Source organism: Trichogramma pretiosum, unplaced genomic scaffold (genome assembly GCF_000599845.2).
Source record: "Trichogramma pretiosum strain Unisexual culture from Peru unplaced genomic scaffold, Tpre_2.0 scaffold5, whole genome shotgun sequence".
Taxonomy (NCBI): domain Eukaryota; kingdom Metazoa; phylum Arthropoda; class Insecta; order Hymenoptera; family Trichogrammatidae; genus Trichogramma; species Trichogramma pretiosum.
The window spans coordinates 1,251,285-1,269,584 of record NW_019641672.1 but is presented as its reverse complement, the minus strand read 5'-3'; the positions used below and the strand labels follow the sequence as shown (position 1 = coordinate 1,269,584).

General features: G+C 39.6%; 3 protein-coding genes across 3 annotated transcripts; 2 read left to right on the top strand and 1 right to left on the bottom strand.

Annotated features, from left to right (window-relative positions):
- The first annotated feature begins 4,848 nt into the window (after positions 1–4,848).
- On the top strand, positions 4,849–11,499 carry LOC106650260 (AF4/FMR2 family member 4). The gene is made up of 7 exons (XM_023460516.1): positions 4,849–5,026; positions 8,657–8,781; positions 9,368–9,733; positions 10,031–10,210; positions 10,321–10,628; positions 10,942–11,125; positions 11,232–11,499. The coding sequence occupies exons 1-7, from the start codon at positions 4,849–4,851 to the stop codon at positions 11,493–11,495; spliced, it is 1,605 nt and encodes a 534-aa protein (XP_023316284.1). The 3' UTR covers positions 11,496–11,499.
- An 826-nt stretch (positions 11,500–12,325) lies between these two features.
- Positions 12,326–14,403, top strand: LOC106650261 (cytochrome P450 6a9-like). Its single transcript, XM_014368187.1, has 6 exons — positions 12,326–12,515; positions 12,587–12,956; positions 13,029–13,345; positions 13,411–13,644; positions 13,920–14,171; positions 14,237–14,403. Exons 1-6 carry the CDS (start codon positions 12,326–12,328, stop codon positions 14,401–14,403), a joined length of 1,530 nt encoding a protein of 509 aa, XP_014223673.1.
- Positions 14,404–16,753: 2,350 nt separating this feature from the next.
- Positions 16,754–17,978, bottom strand: LOC106650415 (60S ribosomal protein L14-like). Its single transcript, XM_014368397.2, has 4 exons — positions 17,873–17,978; positions 17,420–17,521; positions 17,023–17,217; positions 16,754–16,944 (listed from the first exon to the last, which is right to left on the bottom strand). Exons 1-4 carry the CDS (start codon positions 17,873–17,875, stop codon positions 16,807–16,809), a joined length of 438 nt encoding a protein of 145 aa, XP_014223883.1. The 5' UTR covers positions 17,876–17,978; the 3' UTR covers positions 16,754–16,806.
- Between the last annotated feature and the right edge of the window lie 322 nt (positions 17,979–18,300).

The following is an 18,300-nucleotide window of genomic DNA, read 5'->3' as shown; positions in this document are numbered from 1 at the left end:
TGTCCCCGCTCCTTTCTATATATCACACACACGGGGGGCCCCGTTTATCCGAGTATACGTGCCGCGGTCGGGGTCCGTTCGCGCGCGCGGACACGCGTCTTTCTCTCTCATACGGTACGGCGTTTTATTCAGTGTATACCTGTGCGGCCTCGCGGTATAAACTCGAGCGCAGCTCGGCCACCTTCTCTCTCGCTCTCTGTTTTTTCTCTCCGTCGTTCACGCGCGAATCTACGGAGCCCCATAGACGACGAGTATCAGTGCGCCTATCGATACAGTGTTGTTGTTCTTCGCCGAAAACACAGCCTTTGAACATTGCTGCAAGGGCTTTTTATTTATTTTTTTTTGTTGTTGTCTCGAGCCATTTTTTTTAAGTGCATCAACATGCGGATCGTCGAAATTTTGTCATTTTTTATCTTTCTTGGTATGTAAACACGACATTTTTCTTTCACCATTCTCGAATTAAAAAATTCAATTTGTCATGAAATGTACGCGTGTGCCTAATCATTTTCCAGAATATTCGTGTGCAGAAACTTTGTCTCGTATTTTCTCGATTTGCGCGCGAGCAAAGGTGCACACGAATGCAGCATCACGCACGATCGAGCGCGTAAATGAGCGGCAATTTTCCGGGAATGAAAAAAAAAGAAAGATCGCGGGACGACAAGAGTGTTTCTCTCTGCCCGTGGCTTTTCTTTTCTTTTTTTTTCTGTATCGGGAGTTCTCTTTTATTTCCCATTGCAATTCGCGAACTTGCACGCGGTACGTAAACGCACGCGATGAGAGCTTTTTTTGATGCTATCCGGCACTTCGCGTAGACGGAATCGTTCGATCGATATAAACATCAAATTTTAATTATTTTTATTTTTAAATCTTAGATCATTATTTTAATTTTTCTAGTCTTAAGAGTCTCGAGATTTCTATTGGGTTATGGGGTATCTCTATACCTTTTACATTTCATACGGTTTTATTTCATTTACAATGTATACATATTCTGTGCTATTAATTTCTGACTTTAAGACTGACTTGATGGCTCTTATTATACTATCAATTAATATATCTGACGCTCAATCTTTTTCTGATATTTTTATAGACTAACGTGTACATCCAGTATGCATATAAATGGTTATTGATTTACCTTGTAAATTATGTAAATATATCTAATTCTTTTCAAAGTTAACGTCAGAAGTCGCTTCCGAAATCCAACGTAAGAATCGGCATCGTTGCTAGATAAAAAAAAAAGAAAGAAATTTCAGCGATGAAGATTGGTGATATTTTTTTACAGTTACAGCGCTCAAATAAGTCATCCGGTAATTTTTCATCTCTATATCACCCACAAATGTTCATCACGCGTACGCACGCACTATTCCCTTACGTATTTTTATATAACCAAGGCATCTATCTTGGAGCGCGTAAATTGATAATGCGACTTCGCGCGTATCATTAGGCAAACGGTAAAAATGAGCAATCGTAAGAACTCGTTTGTCTAAACTACACTCGGCACAGCAGACGCGCACGTACACGAGCCATACCTTATTCCTCTGATCGAATCGCGAGCTCGTCGTCGATATATAATGACGAGTGTAGTTTCATTCCGCGGCGCGATTGCCTGGACTTGTGCGCCGTCGAGTCATTACCGATAATTAGGAATATCCGAGGGATCGACGCGAGATAGACAAAGAGAGAAAAAAAATGCCTCGGCTCGAGGGGAAAAAGTCGTGTAAAAATTAGGCCGTGAATTTATACGTGAGAGGCTCGATACGCTCGCTATTAATCAAATTGTGAAATCACACGAATTGTCGATCGTGAAAAAAAAGAGTAAACGATAGATGGACGAATGCCGCGTAGAGTCTGTGGCATATTATGGCACGCGAAGATATGCTGTAAACCAAGCGGAGGTCATAATTATTGCACATCGAGACACATACACACACTGTATACACTAGCCGTACACATGTATTATTAAAGGAAACATTCGCTTTTTTGCCTAATGAGATAAATGACTTTTGAGATGAGATATTGAGTCGCAATCGATGCCGAAGAAGCGCGTATGTACCATAAGCCGCGAGTAGCAAATGAAAGCTTCGCATGTATAAGAAAGGTACTTGTGGAATTTGAAATAGGTCAGCTCGAGCAAATTTATGCATTTGACAAAGTAACAAAGAGAGAAAAAAAAGTGTAATCCGCCTTTCATCCGCTAAACTTGTACGTATACGTAAAGTTTAAAACAACTGCAGTTGAAACAGAGTCTCGTGCAGTTGTGCACGGGCGATTCATCGGTACATGGTTATATGCATGGACGGCGTCGAGAAAAAGAGTATATATATTATATTAATTATTCAACGAAGAGTCGAGTAATGGTCTGATTATTGGCTAGTCACGATCATTGTATGGTTTCACTGCCACAACATTTCACTTTCCGTAAAATAAGTATGCCTTATAACTTATAAGTATTACTTATATACATACGCATCCTCGTAAAACTTGTCGTCTCGTCGTCGTCCGTACTCGATACAGCCTGGCTAGCCTAGCCATACCTACATTTGTGAAATTCATAAATTTCACTTTATTTCCAAGGATACCGCTATAATTTCATCGCAGCATTTCAAATGTCACGCATAGGCATATAGGTATATATGGATTTGTATGTATAGAAGGCAAATGTTATTATCATTCGAGCAAGTCGAATCGACGCTGATGGATTTTGAAATTTCTCAATCAAAAGAGGAAAGATGTGTCGTCGAGAAGATATTCAAGTTAGATTGAAATGATTATTTCGAAATAAATTTTTTTGAGATTTCTATTCTATTCGAGATATCCGAAAATTTGGCGTATGTTTGGAAAACAATAGAACGAAGACATAACTTTGCGTTATTTTTTAGACTTTTACGTAATCGTTTAGAAAAATATTCAACAGAAATCTCAAAAAAAAGGTATTTCAAAATAATCATTTTATCCCGGTCTTGGCATCTCCTTAAGAGCTGTTATTTTTATTTGCAATTATATTTGCATATAAGTGTGAACGCGCGAACGATGTGCTCCTGTGCGCGGATTACCGCGAGGCTGCATCGCCGAGAGTGACTTTTTGCAGTCAAGACAATTCAATGATCGTAAAAAACCGCAAGCTCTCGACAGCAAGTCATATAGTGTGCTGCAGCCGAGCGGAATTTCAAAAATGGTTCGTCGGTCGAGAAGCCCTCGAACTCGCTGAAGATTGCAGCTCGGAGGAACGCGCGAAACGTGTGCGAATCCGAAAAAGCCGTCTTTGGCCGGTGTCCCGCGAGATTCCGTCCGAGTGAGAGGTCAAGCGCCTCGTCATCGGTATAGACATACACACACACACACACTCAGGCCCACACTGACAGATACTTTGAGTAGAGAGAGAGAGAGAGAGAGGCGCGCGTACGGATGTGTGTATAATAATATAATAAAAATCGCGCCTGCCGAGACACGCTTTCGATGTGGGTCACTAGGCTATACGTACACACACTCACAGAGTCGTCCCCGCTCGTATATACTCGACTATACGCTCGCAGGCTGATCGTGTGCTTAGGCTCTCTCGATCTTTCTCTCGCTGGCTTGGAATTTCCGGAAGTCGATCGCTTGGCACACGCGGACTCGCGATGCTTCCAAAGACATTCGTATAATGAGCTCGACGGAGAGAGAGAGGCGATGATCGTTAAAAGCGATGATAATGCGCGCCACCGAGATCGCCCAATGACGATCTTTCCTCGGCCCTTACGCGCGTCCGTAAGTGCGAACATCCGCGAGACATTTAAATACGTCGTTGCTTTCTTTACTTAGAGACGAGAAACGTGCGAATGAATCGACGATGGCTTGCGTGAGTCAGTGCATCGATTCGAATTAATTTATGCGTATTCGACCGCAAGCGGATCTCGAGGAAAAAGATTTTCGTATCCTTTTTCGTGCTTGTTTATCCTCGCACTTTCGTCATACTCCTGAATAATATTTGCGCGATTATCAAATGTTCGTGCGTCAAAAGGTCGCTGTAAATTACAGGCATCTGCGCGCCCGTCTAATATGTGCGTAATATTTCTCGGTTACGCATACGATTAAAATTCAAAGCCACTCGTAGTCCGTTGACTTTTACCTTCATTCAATTAAGATTATATCGATAAAAAATCGTGGATTGCACGCGGCACATATGCAGCGGATAATATATGCCGCGAAACTAGAATATTACGCGCTCGCGTCACGCGGCGTGTACTCGCTCAACTGCATATCCTATCGCGCACAGGCCTACATATATACACACACACTTTTTCTTACTATCGGTCAGAGCGAAAGGATGTTTCAATGGATTTTCAGCGAAAATAAACGTCGATTTCATCGTATGGGACAATCGAAAGTTTACGTACACTTGCATCGATTCGTCAGCGTTGACGTCTTTTCTTTTTCTTTTTTTTTTCTTATTCTTTCGTATAGGCGTAATTTCATGAACAATTTTCAAAGCTACGGCGAGGAGGAAAAATCGAGGTCAACCATGGCTGTTTATTGCAATAAAACAAACATTTTTTCCTGTCTTTTACTTTGCACGAAAGACTCAGAGCTTGTACTGTCAAAATAAACGATTAATCAATAATTTATACAGCAAGATGCCCGGAATAATGCAAGTCAATGGATCAGCAAACTTTAAGATTTAGTAGCACAGAGTATAGTTCTTGATCGATAGCAAAAACTAAATATTTCAAAAAATAAATAAAACAAAAACCCAAGAGAGACTTTCGTCGACATTATCCTAAGTTGCCAGCTCGATTGTTGCTGCGCATACACACGATTTGAATGAAAATCAATGAAAAAAAAAAAAAAAATCGGCATCACAGTTTACCTAACATGATATCTATGGCATTTGTTTTTGTTGCCACTTGGTTTTTAGGCTGTACGTGGCAAATAATCAGTGGTACGTGCGTTTTAAATTCAGACTTTGGTTTCTCCTTCAGCTGCGCACTGAAAAAGTCTGGCCTATTTCGTATCCGTAATCTCGGAGGAGTCAAAGGCTACTTTGGTCTTGGTGAGTGATATGACTATGGCACCATAAAAAAAACAAAACAAAAAAAATTATACGCTTTATTGTGTTTTTCCCATAATTTAATTTTCATCACCATGCATATTATCATCATCATAATCATCAATGTCATTGTCATTATAATCCTGCGATAACCTTGCGAAAATCCGCGCCCATTGTGAAACGAGAGGCCGTGCGCGCGCGACCCTTACGCTTACTTGCATCGTCATTGAAAACGATCAAACTGCGGCGACCGAATCTTCGCGCATACTTTTACTTCTCAGCCTTTGCGGATGAACGAGGAAAAAAGTAAATAAAATAAACAGGTGCATTCGCTTCGAGTCTTACCTTCGGGCTCACATACTCGCTGTACATAAATAATATGTAAAAGAGATACTAATCAATGGTGTGGTGGTACGTTTCACTTTTTTCATCTGACTATTTTCACCTAACAACAATGCACGCGTCAACGACTTGCTCGTACAATTGCACGGCACACACACACGTATTTATGCTCACACTGGCCATATATTTAAATCGCACGAGTGAAATTCGATACTTGGACAGTTTTCTCACCTTCTCTGCATTGACCTAAAACCTCGAAGCTGGCAGAACTCATCAATCGCACAAACTGATTTGTTTCGGCCGCGAGAGATTCGCGAAAGAATAACTCCGTCCTCCGGTGCTCATGGGACAGTAATTATGTCAGCGCATAGAATACGTATACTGCTGTTTTTGCTTTTTGATTTCACGAGTGGCTCGCGAGCTTGCATCTCTGCCGCGAATCCATCGGACGAAGCGGGAGAAAGTCGTGTCACGAAGCCGGCAAGAATTTCGGACGATTAACGCGCTACTCGTACACGTTTGTGAATGCAGATTATCGCGAAAATAGTTTAAAAATAACGTGCCGGCTAAGCACATCTCGCGCGTAAAGAGAGGAACCTGAGCAGATTGGATTATACCGTTGGCCCATTTTTTTTATATCAATATACCGTTGTTCCGATCTTTTTTTCGAATATATCAAAAAAAAAAAAGAAGAAAAAAAGAGTAGATGATCGCAATGTGACTCGGTTAAAAAAACAACCATAACAAGTGAAAACATTTTTTTCTCTCAAATATTTAACCTACAAAACTATAAGAAATGAGCTCGCTGATTCGTGCATATTATTATTTATTAAAATTCAGGATTTTCGCGGAACGCCAGCTGGTTTACGCGTGCGGCGCTGCTCTGCGCGAATATAGATGTTTATGTGTGTGTGTGTGTGTGTGTTGGTGCGCTCGTGCACCTTGTAATGTGAAAGTACCACATATAAAGCACACGCGGACTAATGGATAATTCGGGTTTTATACGTGTGCGCGCGAACACACATACATACACACAATCACAGCGGCCAGCAAAGAACCGGGATAGTCACTGTTATAGCCTTGAAACTCGGATCAAAAAAAATTTGCGAGGCTGCTGCGCTCGCCTGTCTTTCTAGAATATGGAAGCGATACACGAGAGTGCAAATTAAGTTTCAGACTTTGATAGTTTTGGACTTTTTTCGATTTTATACAATTTGCAAAAAGAGAGTGGTATCGCGTATTGATATTCTACGTGGATTAATAAAAATAGCTGGCTCGAAAAAAACAAATTTGAATCACGTTGAACTTTAAAATCTGCAACGAGCGTGAGCTTGTGAGTGAATCAATAATAATGATCCGAGCGTTACCGTTAAAAATCCAAAATCGATTTATCGGTCATCGACCCGATCGCGATAATTGAACAAAAATAGTCGAGTACGATAATATCCTCGGAACAAGGCGCGAGTACGTAGTAGGAAATTACGCAAGATAAAAATAAACAACAAAAGTTCACGCATGAGATGTTTATATAAAATGTATATCCAGATACAAATTACATCCTCGCGCTTTGCACGCTTTGCACCTGCATAAATCGACTATGTAATAATATATGCGATGTATGAAAAATCACGAGCAGTCGAGCCGATGCCAGTGGCTATGCTTTATATGCACAAATTTATGTATGCCTACGCACACGCACACGCGCCTGTGTGCACAATGTGCACAAAAAGTACCGTTTTCCACCTAAGCGCACCGAAACGGCACAGTGTGCACTCTTACTTACTTACTTACTTACTTACTTACTTATACGCACACATACACACGTGGGTATACCGATCGCGAGCTGAATCAACAATTAGATTTTGCAGAGAGTCGTATTCCCGAGTAAATTTTCGATCCATATAACTTAACTTATATTGCTTTTTTCGCATTATCCTATTTCTTTCGTGCTCGATGAATCGTCAAGCCCTTCACCGAGTCTGTATCGAAAGAAATACACATCACGCTGCATTGCATCACCGAGACACATATATACGTATCCATATAATAAATTTATGTGAATTCAATGTGTCAACGTTAATTGCATATAGACTTAGAGAAGACCGAAGGCGCGGATGATCTTCAAACAATCGAGCCTTTATAAGCAACGTGTGCAGCCGGGCCTGTACAAAAGCGGAGTTTCGAGCTCGCGAGATTTTTGCAAGTGTATTTGGAGTTTTTTTTAGCGTGTATCTGCTAAACGATCGAGGCTTTTTTATTCGTTATTTAAAATTATAATGAAATTTCGAAACGCTCCTTTGCAAAGTTGTAGAGGCTACATTTTTGTCTTTTCTTTCCTTTCAGTGGTGAATGCACGAGCAAAAAAACGATACATCGCTTTGACTCGTGTATTCTTTCTGAATGTAATCCACACAATACACCGATTCACGATTGATTAACCATCGACGCGAATCAATTAAAAATTGTGCCTATACATTTTTTTTCAATTCCACCAGCATATCTCTAATTGGATGGAAATTCGAGCCAACGAAATAAATATTCTTTTATTTTCCGCTCAGACTGCCTCGTGTACATGAGCGAGAGGACGATCCACTATTATGGCGCGCGTTACGTACGTACGTAACCGCATGATTTGGAATCCCGCTAAAATTGCACTATATGCGTGCGATGATTGCTATATTTCAGTACGGGTGTTTTCAGCCGCACACGTGTGTATGTGTGTGTGTGTGTGTGTATATAATCTCGATCGCTCGCAATCAGCGCGACGGTAATGGGTGTATACATCAGAAAAGATGCGTGAACGTTCCACCGCGAGATGATTGAATTTTTGAATCTTTTTTGTATAAACAGCGACCGCGAGTGCGCCACATCGCGGCTCGAGTAACGTATCAGCCGCACTTCGCATAGCTAAAGTTGAATCGACGACTTTGCTTGACTTTTTTTCCCCAATCGACTTTTCACACCGCATATCTGAATGATGTAATTGTCAATTGCTCAAGTTTTGTTTTTTCCTCGCACCGATCGCACGGCAAACAACCGGCCAACCTTCGAGTCGCATCGTTGGCCTTTTTTTATTTTATACAAAAAAAACAGAGTTAGCACGAACTTAATGACTTTTTTTACGAGCAACGCGCGTACCGTCCGTGAACTCAACTTACTCATTTTAATGTCTCATTATATTCTAACAATGCACGTCTGTGTACGAACCATTAATACATGCGTGTATGACAATTCAGTGTAGAAGTGTACACGTTGTTCATAACTCAACATTGGTGCGCGTGATTTTTCCAGGTCTATCGGTGGGCGACGAGCTCGGATTCGCCGACTCGCTGACGAATCTCGACAGCGGCAGTAGCAGCAGACGAAGCGCACCGGACTCGGCCAGACGAGCGGGCCATGCCACTTACTACACTATGGTAATACGCACATTTCTCGTTGCTCCGGCATACATTTGCACGAGCTTAATGACAATTTCCTATATATTTAGTCGCGCGTGCCTCGGCGAGTTTATCTCGATTCATAGCGAAAATATGTATGCACGCGCGTGAACGGCATCTTTTTTTTGCGGTGACCCTTGCCGCTCTTACAAACACTCACGCACGCGTAGACATTAATATATAAATATAATATAATGTAGCAACGGCACTCGGAGTTTCAAGAAATCATCATAAATGTAGAAGATTTTTTTCAAACGTAGCGCGCGCGAGGATACAAATTACTTTTTTGCCGCGTTTATGCATGCGCTCGGGTTGAGCAATAACAAACGCGTATACGCGCGAAATAATATCTCGACTGTGACTCTGCTATTTACGATATGAAGTAATTCGTATCTCCTTTTTTTTGTATACATATATACACAGGCTTCGTAAGACGTTTACGATTTTTTCCCCTCGTTGACGCCGATCGTGCTAAATCCATAGATCATCCTCTTAACCGAACTGTACAATGTCGCATGCTCGATACACGCGCACTTATCACACGCATGATTTCAAATACGCACAGATGAATCCCTTCCTTGCAAGACAGGCCGGCAGAAGTCCTGCACTGCCGCCGTTCAAGCCCCTGCCGAACGGAGGCTCGCGTCCCATGGCTCAGCAGCCGGAGCGTCAACGTCTCGTGGTCCAGAACAACAACAGCAGCAGCAGCAGCAGCAGCAGCCAAGCCAACGCTCTGAGGACCATGCCGAGTCCGACTTTCGCCGAGCTCCAGGAGGACGTGCTGAAGCAGCAGCAACGAGTCCAGCAAGAGGCCAAACTCAAGCAGCAGCAGCAGCAGCCCAACCAGCAGGAGATCTTGGCCGCGTACATGCTGAAGCAGCAGAGAACGCAGCAGCTCGAGGCCATGAAGCAGCAGCACAACCAGCCGAAGGTTCAATTCAATCCGCAAGCTTTGCAAGCTGCTATCATGCAAACCAGGAGAATAAATCAGGTAGGTGGGTTGACGATAGGACCTGCGCGCACGTCTCGGCGATGATGTATATAATGGCATTACGAAGATCCCATCTGTATAATCGAGCCGTTTGATCGTTACGAGCGTTAACCTATACGCCATCCCACCTGTCCGATCTATCTGTACCTGACGCTTCTTCGCTTCGACATGCTCATTTGCCAGCGATATAATTTAAGCACGCGTCCCCGTTCTAACTAAACTCTCTCTGTGAAGCAGGGCGCGAATCAGCCGGCTCGTCTTCCTAACATCGTGGCAGCTATTCCGCCGGTCAAGAGTATGGCGAGCCTCGACAAGATGGGCAACGCAGTCCCGGCCTTCGTCAGTATGCCGTCGTCGGCCGCCCGAATCACCAATCGCATAAGCGACAGTCCGACCCTCGACGACTCGACCAACGAGGTAAGTCCGATATCGTATGTGCCTCGACACCTAGACCTTCGCTAAAGTTGCACCATATAAATACAGTTGAACGAAAGAATAAAGCTTGATTCGTCCCTCCCCCGATACAGTTGACAAATGACGATGATATGCAAAAACAGGTCAACAAAATGACTCTGATGTCGCTGCATCCGATCGTCGCCTCGGAGAGCGCCAATCAGCCTCTGCGCGACCAAGAGAAGCGCCAGTCGATGCCGTCTCTGCCGTCGCTGGCGCCCATCCAGAGCATGGAGCCCTCCCTCAAGGCCCTGGCCGAGGCCAGCAACATCACCCTCGAGGCTCTCGAAGCGGCCATCTCGCTGAGGCAGCAGCAGCTCTTGCAGAAGCAGCAGGGACCGCCCGCCACGACGACCACCACTACTCTGGCTCCGGTCAAGAGGTATAACGCGACGAGCTCTATATCATAATCGACAAAAATCGTTACGACACTCGGTGATTTTTCGTCGCAACTATATACGTGAAAAAATAATGTCTATCCGAGTACTTTTTTTCCCGCTCGCATGCACGAGTTTTCCCCGAACTCGCTGAGAAAAGAAACGCGTCCGTTAGATCAATTTCGCTCGCAGTGCAAATAACTCGTGCGGTTGGATAACGCGCGTGTCTGAGCGTCTCGTGTGCTATTACACGCGTTGCGTGGCATTTATACCTATGCAGCAATGACATTATTTTCTTCTTCTCGCTCTGTCGTGCAGCAAACCAAGCAACACCGGAGCGACGAAAGTTATGAACGCGCCCCGCGAGTATTATCCAGTTGGTTACGACAAGAACTTCGACGACAATTTCGCCAGTCGAGTGGACTTGCCCGACACCACCTTCTACTGCGGCGATCAGAAACATTTTCCCGGCCTCTACGCCGATGAGGACTTGGGATGCATGGTAATACAATCGAGACAGCGACGAATGGCTCGTTCGAGCTATGACGATTTTTTTTCCAACGACTTACGTATTTTTTGTTTTTTTTTTTCCCCCCCAACCATCGCAGGTCTTCCACGTGTGCGCCTTGACGGACGAGGGCCTGATAATGAAGAGTTTCCTCTGTCCCGAGTCGACGCTCTTCGACCAGACGATCCTCAAGTGCAACTGGTGGTTCTACGTCGATTGCAAAGCCTCCAAGAGCCTGTACGACAGCAACATACCGATCAGCAAGAGCTACCAGCTCATGAAGGCGCTGGCCTTCTTTTCGGCTTACAAGAGCCACGACAATTCGACGCAGCAGCTCATCAACAACGAAGACGACACCAAATAGTAGTAGTCCAGCTGTACGATCCACAAACAAATCTTTAATGCATAGACGATCTCGCTCGACAAGAGCGAACCTGTACATTGTTTTGACTTTTTTTTCAAGTTCTTTTTTTTTGTTAACGAAGCGATGCGCGAGACAGCTCCGAAGCATTGGCTCGGGGTCTTGACTCGACGCGTCGCTGCGCGAGTTAACGAAATCGTATCCTTGCATCGGCCGTAGGCATCTTTATCTCCAAGGTGTGCTATCGCTACGATATAAATCGTGCATTTTTATCACGCATTATTTAGTTGACTACTTGTTGTTTAATTGACTCTAAGTTAAATAGTATATTTAATCGGCACATGCCGAATATTAGGTGAATGAGACGAAGAAAGAGAGAGAGAGAGTGAGGAAATAAATAAAAAAATATGAACTTTTGAATGCATGCGAATGTGATCCAATTGTGCGTCTGCTTGTGTAGAATTGTCGAACGGGTGTTTAGAGTATACGCAATCATAATGTACGAAAATACACGCTTAGGCGCATTTGCCTTCAACGATAATTTAAATGTAAGATTAATAAACTTGTATATAGAATTTAATTTATGCTAGAAAATAAAGATACACTTTCAGTCGGATAACATTTTCTTTTTATTGCAACTATACTTTGTTCTCGTACTCGCCTTATATCTCGCTCGATTATTTATTAATTCATTGTATAAAATGCGAGAATATGTTAATCAATCGTAAGATAAATCAGTCGCCAGTCACTGCGACGCGCGATTCCGAGCCGAGGCTGCTTTAGTGCGTCTCGCGATAATTTTCATCGAGTGCAAGTCTGCTTTTCCTTTCGCTATGATCGTCCAACTGCAAGATTTCTTGTTTTCCAAGATATTTTGGGCGGCGCTGGTACTCGTCGCTGCTTACTTGTATCTCAAACTTTTCGTCTACAATTATTGGGACAAAGTCAAGGTACCGAACGCTTCTCCGAATGTTATTCTCGGCAACATCAATCGGGACTTCCTTGTTGGCAAAGTAACGATCGGTAAGGGGTCAAAACCAGTACAAGCAGCGAGCTCCGTTTTGAAATAAACCAATGAACATTTTTCTGCTCAGGTGAAATGGTAAAACAGTATTACGATCAATTTTGCAAAGAACCATTTTTCGGCATCTACGTGTTTCACAATCCAATTCTATTTGTCAACGATCCCGAACTAATACGTTTGATACTGGTTAAAGACTTTAATTACTTCTCCGACCGGGGTATTCACTCAAATCTTGAGACGGACCCGATGTCTTACAATTTGTTTCGATTGCCTGGCGACAAGTGGAGGCATCTCAGAACGAAACTGACACCTATCTTTACCTCAGGAAAGTTGAAACAATTGTTTCCTTTAGTAGTGGAGGTTTCTCACGAGCTCGTAGACGTTTTCGATAAAAATCTCGAGCAATCGGATGTGATAGATGTCAGAGATTTGATTGAAAGGTACGACAGCTAAGACAAAAATTAATAGCCGTACAATACGTTGTTAGTTAATTATATAATTATTTTTCACAGATTCATCACTGACTCGATATCGAACGTGGCTTTTGGTTTCAATTGTAATAGTCTAAAAAATCCCAGCAACGATTTTCGCCGTCACGGAATATTGGGTACCGATATGGGCAAATATACAGCTGTTTTAAGTATTTTTGGATCGAATATTTTAGATTTCTGGCGTTTGCCCGTATTTAAGCAAAGCGTCAACAAATTTTTCATTCAAATTTTCAAACAAGTCGTGCAACACCGGATAGAAGAATCGGTAGTGCGAAACGACTTTATCAATTCTCTCATGGCTCTAACAGACTGCAAAAGCGATGTGGAAAAACTTTCAGGTAGTTTAATAGCAATCCACGCATAATCTGTTCTCAATTGATAAAATTTAATTCAATTTTTCAAGACATCAACGGTGAAAAATTGAATATGCTGGAGGCCGCGGCTCAAGTATTCGTATTTTTTATTGCTGGCTTCGAGACAACTTCGACTACTTTGACGTATTGTTTTCACGAGCTGGCTCGATATCCAAAAGTGCAGGAAAAATTACAGCGAGAAATTGACGAAGTTGCCAAATATCCTGGAGGCTTTACTTATGAAAATGTGATGAACATGAAGTACCTAGACATGGTGTTCAACGGTGAGTTAGTTGAACTATTTACAAGGATAATTGAAAGCTGTTATCGTATTTTTTTAACCCTGCACAGCTTGAATCCACTCGAGTGTGCTATTTGCTATGACATAAATTGTAAATTAAAGTTCCACGACACAATAGTAAGCAAGTATATCTTATAAAAAAAAGGATATTAAAATGAACTTGATGCTGTGCAAGTGCTTTTAAGTACACTTTTTGATCTAGCTGTTAAGCTCAATTTAAATTACTATAATCTAATATTTGATAAATAATTAATTTAGAGGCATTGCGAAAGCATCCACCGGTGCCATTTGTGAACAGGCTGTGCACCAAAGATTACACGATACCAGGCACGAGCATTTGTCTTCCAAAAGGGATGAGACTTGCCATTAGCGTATCCGGCTTGCAAAATGATCCTGATATTTATCCTGATCCAGATGTTTTCGAGCCCGAGCGTTTTTCCAAAGAAAACAGTGCAAAAAGAAACTCTTATTATTTCTTGCCGTTCGGCGAAGGACCACGGATTTGTATAGGTAATCTAAATGAACCTTTAACTGATTTAAGTAATCATGACCGTTAAAATTTGCAATTTTTTTAGCCAAACGAATAGCTTTCATGCAAGGAAAAATTGCCCTGATTACGCTTTTGTCGAGGTACAACTTTTCATTGTGCAAAGATACTCCGATGCCTTTGCCATACAGCAATCGTACATTTTTGCAAGTTACTGACTACAAGTTAAATTTGAAAGTCACCAAGAGGCAATAGCATTGAGAAAAAAAAATCAATTCGTCAAATAATTCATCAAATTAACGAAAAATTATTTATCACAGTATTCAATGTAACCAGCATAAAAAAATAAATAAACTGTAATATTTTATTGGAAAAACTGACCACACATTTCGAACAAAAGTTTTAAAAACAAAAAAATACAAAAAATTAAGTTATCACAAAAATATTTATTTTCTATCATGATTAGACAATCCCTTTTTAATATAAGTATATCATAAAGTAAGCGTACATCTTGGGGTAGTTTGGATGAAAAGTTTTCACTGGTTGCTTAGATCGAGCGCTCAAAATATTACAGAAATTTATCATCCGTAATGATCGAGTTCAAAATTAAACTTTGTTGGGCAAACTAGGTCTGAAAACCCTGCCAACTCTTGTAAATTTTCGAAAAATGAAAATCTTGTCTTTGTCCTAATTTATTAAGGGGACCTTCCCATTTGCAAATTGTAAAAAAAATCATTTTTTAAATGTTTTTTTTTGAAAACTATAATTTTTATTCATTACGGACCATTTGGGTATTGTTCCTTACATATTAAACTACAAAAAAAAATTTTTTTATGGGACTTAAGACCCATTTTGTTGGCTGTAGACGGAATCTGCTGAAATCCATGTTTCGGCTCTTGCCAGCGATTGAGAAAAAACTACTGGTCCGATCTTTACGTTTAATATCTCGTTTTAATCTTTACAACTTTCTCTAGAAGACAAACCTCTAAAAAATTGATATTTTCAATTATTACAATTTTGGCATGAGTTTTTCTAAAAAAACGCTCTTTTCGATGGTTATGGGGGTGAATTCACCCCCATAAAAAAAAAATAGGGATGATTTTTTCAACTTTTTAGAGGTTTGTCTTCTAGAGAAAGTGGTAACGATTAAAACGAGATATAAAATGTAAAGATCAGACTAGTAGTTTTTTCTCAATCGCTGGCAAGAGCCGTATCACAGATTTCAGCAGATTCCGTCTACAGACAACAAAATGGGTCTTAAGTCCCATAATTTTTTTTGTAGTTTAATATGTAAGGAACAATACTCAAAAGGTCCAGAATGAATAAAAATTATAGTTTTCAAAAAAAAAAAATTTTAAAAGTGATTTTTTTTACAATTTGCAATGGGAATGTCCGCTCAACATAGAACTCAGATATGTCTCTGCCTCTATAGTCTAATAAAATAAGTTCTACGCTACGCCGAAGAATTAATATGAGTAAGTAACCACGAAAAACTAAGTCAATTACTTTGACATTTATATTCAACAATACAATAACTTTTTTTACGATAAATAGTAAGTTTCGATTATAAAAAAACTTTTCATTCATCGAAGCAGCTTCTAGATCATTTTGCGCTGTAAACTTTAATGATTATAAAAATATATGGGTCATACTAGTTATTCATAGAAGAATAAAAAAATCAATACAATAATATCAAATAAGAATATTTCCATATTGTTCCAGTCTTCATAAATAACAAATTTTTAATAGTGTAAATATATCTATTATAATATTAAATTATTCTTGAAAATAGACATCCGTTCTTAAGGCAGACATTATTTTCGCAAAAATAACTACACAGCAACTTAGTGGCCAGATACAGTATAAAGGAAAATTCAAATATTACCTATTAACATAACACTAAAATTTGTTATATGTTATTCACTAAGGTTTTTTTTTACCAAAAAAATGTATTTTTTGCTTCATCTTCCACCCAGAAACTTGAAACGATTTGATTTTTAAGTAAAGCAAAAAAAGCTATAATTATATTTAAATGGCAAAATTATCAATTGTTCGCTGTAATTTATTTCTTAATTTTGAATTTAAAATTCCAGCATCACCTTGTATGCTTTGTGAAATTCAACCAATTTAAGAGAAAAATACATATTACCGAAATTTTTCAACATTTTGAAAATTATTTTTTAGCATATGTAAATGCTTAAATTAATTATGTCTTTACAATTATCTCAAGATTATTTTACATCACAAGACCAACTTTAGCTTTTTTTTGATTTAGGACAAAAGTGAGATGTTTAATTTCAGACATGAAGAAGCTTGTAAAAGTCTTGAGACTTGATTAATTTGAAAAAAATTTTGATATGAAAAGCTCTAACATGTCAGCCACATTTGTATATCTTAGCAGGATGATTTTATTAATTCAAAGAATTTTATAATTGCAATATTTTCTTATTTAGTAAATATCTGTTTAAAATTTGATCATTGCTAAAAATTTGTTTTATTTTTTCAATATTGAATAAGCAATGGTTTTAAAAGAGTTTACTTAAACCAAAGAACAACTATTGCAGATATAAAAAAAATTAGCAGGGTTTATTAAAATATAAGCAAATTTATTGCAAATTGAATTTACAAGTTTATTTCATTCATACTTATAATGTACAATTAATTCTTAGTTGCTTTCTTAGCTTTTGATTTCTTAGCAACTTTCTTTAATCTGTAGAAGGCCTCTGTTCGAAGTGCGTTCCTCACACGTTTGGCTTTTCTCAACTTGAAGCGATCATAATCACTGAGGGCAGCTCGCTAAAATTGGTAAAGTAAAAATTAAATGATTTGTCAATTCAAAAACTATACTAATAGTGATTCAAGTATTTAACAAACCTTTTCCTTAGCGGCTACTTTTTGGGCCCACACAGTTTCTTTCCACTTCTTTTCAATTTTACCTGCTTCCCAGGCCTTTCTTACGACACGGGTGGATCCTGTGAATGGAAACTTCAACCTGAATTTTGTCAGGTGCAAATTGCTGAGGCTCATTTGACCTCTTGGGACTTTGGCAGCTGGTCCGTCAACCAAAACCTGCAAAAAATTTCATTTAAGACATACGAAAAGAAAAAAAATAAATATATTAAAATACTAAAACTAAGCATCAGAAAAGAGATGGCTTCATTAAGTATCAGCCGGCAATTCCTATCAAGAATATGGGATCATCATAATGCTTGTCTCAAGTTAATTACTACATTCATCTGGCTATAAAGAATTATAGTAAAATTCTACTCACTCTGTTCTGGTCGATGACATCAACAATGGCAACAAGCTTGCCTTTGTTGGGCCCATTGCTAACATAGGCCACTCTGCCAGTCTGCACGAATCGTTCAAAAGGCTACAAAGGCAAAAATAATTCATAAATTATTTAAAATAAATTTTCAATTGAAAAGGTACTAATAAAAATACAAAACATGATGCAAATCAAGTTTTAGCAATAAATTCAAAATTTCGAGTTTAACAATCGATGCATAAAAAACATTGAACACCATGTGTCTCTTTCAATTGAAAGGTTAGAATGCATTCCATTCGCAAAGTTAGTAAAAAAAGGTTGAAACTTAATTTAATTTTGCACTCAAGTGAAATTAACACTTAGATTAAAAAAAAATGATTTATGTGTTGCAGCCGACTATAAAATTATTTAAATTTACTAAAATTATTTAAAAAATTGGTGGAACGATATAAGTACCATGGTCTTAATTTAAGAAAAAGAAGCCTTGGTGAACACTTCACACGTGTAGTTACAGCCGCAAAGACTTGCCGCTGGCGCGCAGCGCACCAAGTCCAAGTTTTAAAAAACAGCGTCGCACTGCGCACATGACGTGATGCATCAAGACAGCTTTGAATATAAGCGGGTAATTTAAATAATCACTTTTGTCTAGAACAGTTATTTATCTATATTCATATTATTTAATTTATAAAATCGTGCTCGCATTCAATTGCATAAGTACTAATAAGTGGTTGAATTTTTTGTGGTTTCTCATTCTGTTTTTTAAACGATTTTTTAGGTTAAAAATGTACTGAAATTGTTAGAACTTTTTCGACTCTGCGATCAAAACGAAAAATTAGTTAGTTGTTACAATAAAGTTGATACCCATTCACATAAGAACTAAATTT